Source organism: Merops nubicus, unplaced genomic scaffold (genome assembly GCF_000691845.1).
Source record: "Merops nubicus isolate BGI_N331 unplaced genomic scaffold, ASM69184v1 scaffold27513, whole genome shotgun sequence".
NCBI classification, from domain to species: domain Eukaryota; kingdom Metazoa; phylum Chordata; class Aves; order Coraciiformes; family Meropidae; genus Merops; species Merops nubicus.
The window spans coordinates 7397-8534 of record NW_008598660.1 but is presented as its reverse complement, the minus strand read 5'-3'; the positions used below and the strand labels follow the sequence as shown (position 1 = coordinate 8534).

At 57.8% G+C, this 1138-nt stretch overlaps 1 protein-coding gene across 1 annotated transcript in view; it reads left to right on the top strand.

Moving 5' to 3' along the window:
* The window catches only part of LOC103769896 (zinc finger protein 469-like), a gene marked incomplete at both ends in the record, with an annotated part of 11331 nt that overhangs the window by 2808 nt on the left and 7385 nt on the right, over positions 1-1138 (top strand). Inside the window, 1 exon segment of the mRNA XM_008937136.1 lies at positions 1-1138. This exon segment is cut by the window's left edge and continues 17 nt beyond it; it is cut by the window's right edge and continues 39 nt beyond it. Coding sequence (XP_008935384.1) covers positions 1-1138 — 1138 coding nt within the window.

The window sequence follows — 1138 nt, the reverse complement described above, 5'->3', positions numbered from 1 at the left end:
GGAGAAGGGAGGCAGGCAGAGGAGGAGGAGGTCAGGCAGCTCGCCGAGGACTTCGCTCAACCTTCCCAAGGACAGGAGCCCAAAGAAGAGCCCGAAGAGGAAAGAGGACTTTCCCAAGGGGAGCAGGCGGTTTGGGTCAGCCAAAGCTTTGCCAGCAGGCTCCAGGACACATCCGAGTCCTGAACCAAGTGTTGCTGCCACAGACTGTGGGAAGGAGGAGCTGTTACCACAGCCCCGGGAGAGGCAGCTGCCCAGCATGGCCACCTCAGGCAGGAGCCCCATCAGGCTCCCCTGTAAGGAAGGGGCGACAGAAGAGCCCAAAGGAGCAGCAAAGCACAGGGGTGAGGCAGGAGAACCCACCGTGCAAGCTCAGGACTCACCTGAGCTGGCCACGGTCAACCGGAGGCACCAGTTCACCCCTTTCACGAGCGACGGGCTGAAGTACCATGCAGAAGAGCTGATTGCTCCATCCCATGGTGGCAACCAAGCTAGTCCTGGCAGCGTGGGTGATGCCTACTCGGAAGCAGGCATCAAGTACGTGAAGGCACACGGGCTCTGTGAGGGCCGGAAGGACTATCCCGTGCCAGTTGCCCCGTATGGGGGGGATGCAGGGGGGATGATGCTCTCGGCCAAGGCACCCGATCCATACATCAGCAGTGACAACACATTTTTTGTTCCCAAAGGCCTTCCCAGTCACTACGATGACAACCTCTTCTCAAAGCCCCCAGCCTTGGGCTCCTCGCACATGGATGACATGTACTTATGCCGGGATGACATCAACACCAGCTCCTTTGAGCAGAAACACGCCAGTGTCTCCCCCTACTCTGCTGAAACGCCCCAGGGCAAGGTCTCCTCCCCTCTCAGCTTTGATTCCTCTTCGATATTTGGAGAGCTTCCTGTCAGCGAGTTTGACCCGCCACTGTATGAGAGTGTTTCTGCCAGCAAGGATGGTTATGTGGCAACATTCACCTGTCCTAGCAATCCCCCCAGCAAGCCGCTGCCCTTTGAGCAACCGTATCCACCCTTCATGCCAGAGAAGGACTGGTCCCTCATGGAGGAGGTGGCTCCCATGCTGCCAGAAGACATGACTCAGTTCCACAGCCTTTCAGTGGAGAAGCCACTAGCTAAAAAATTCCCT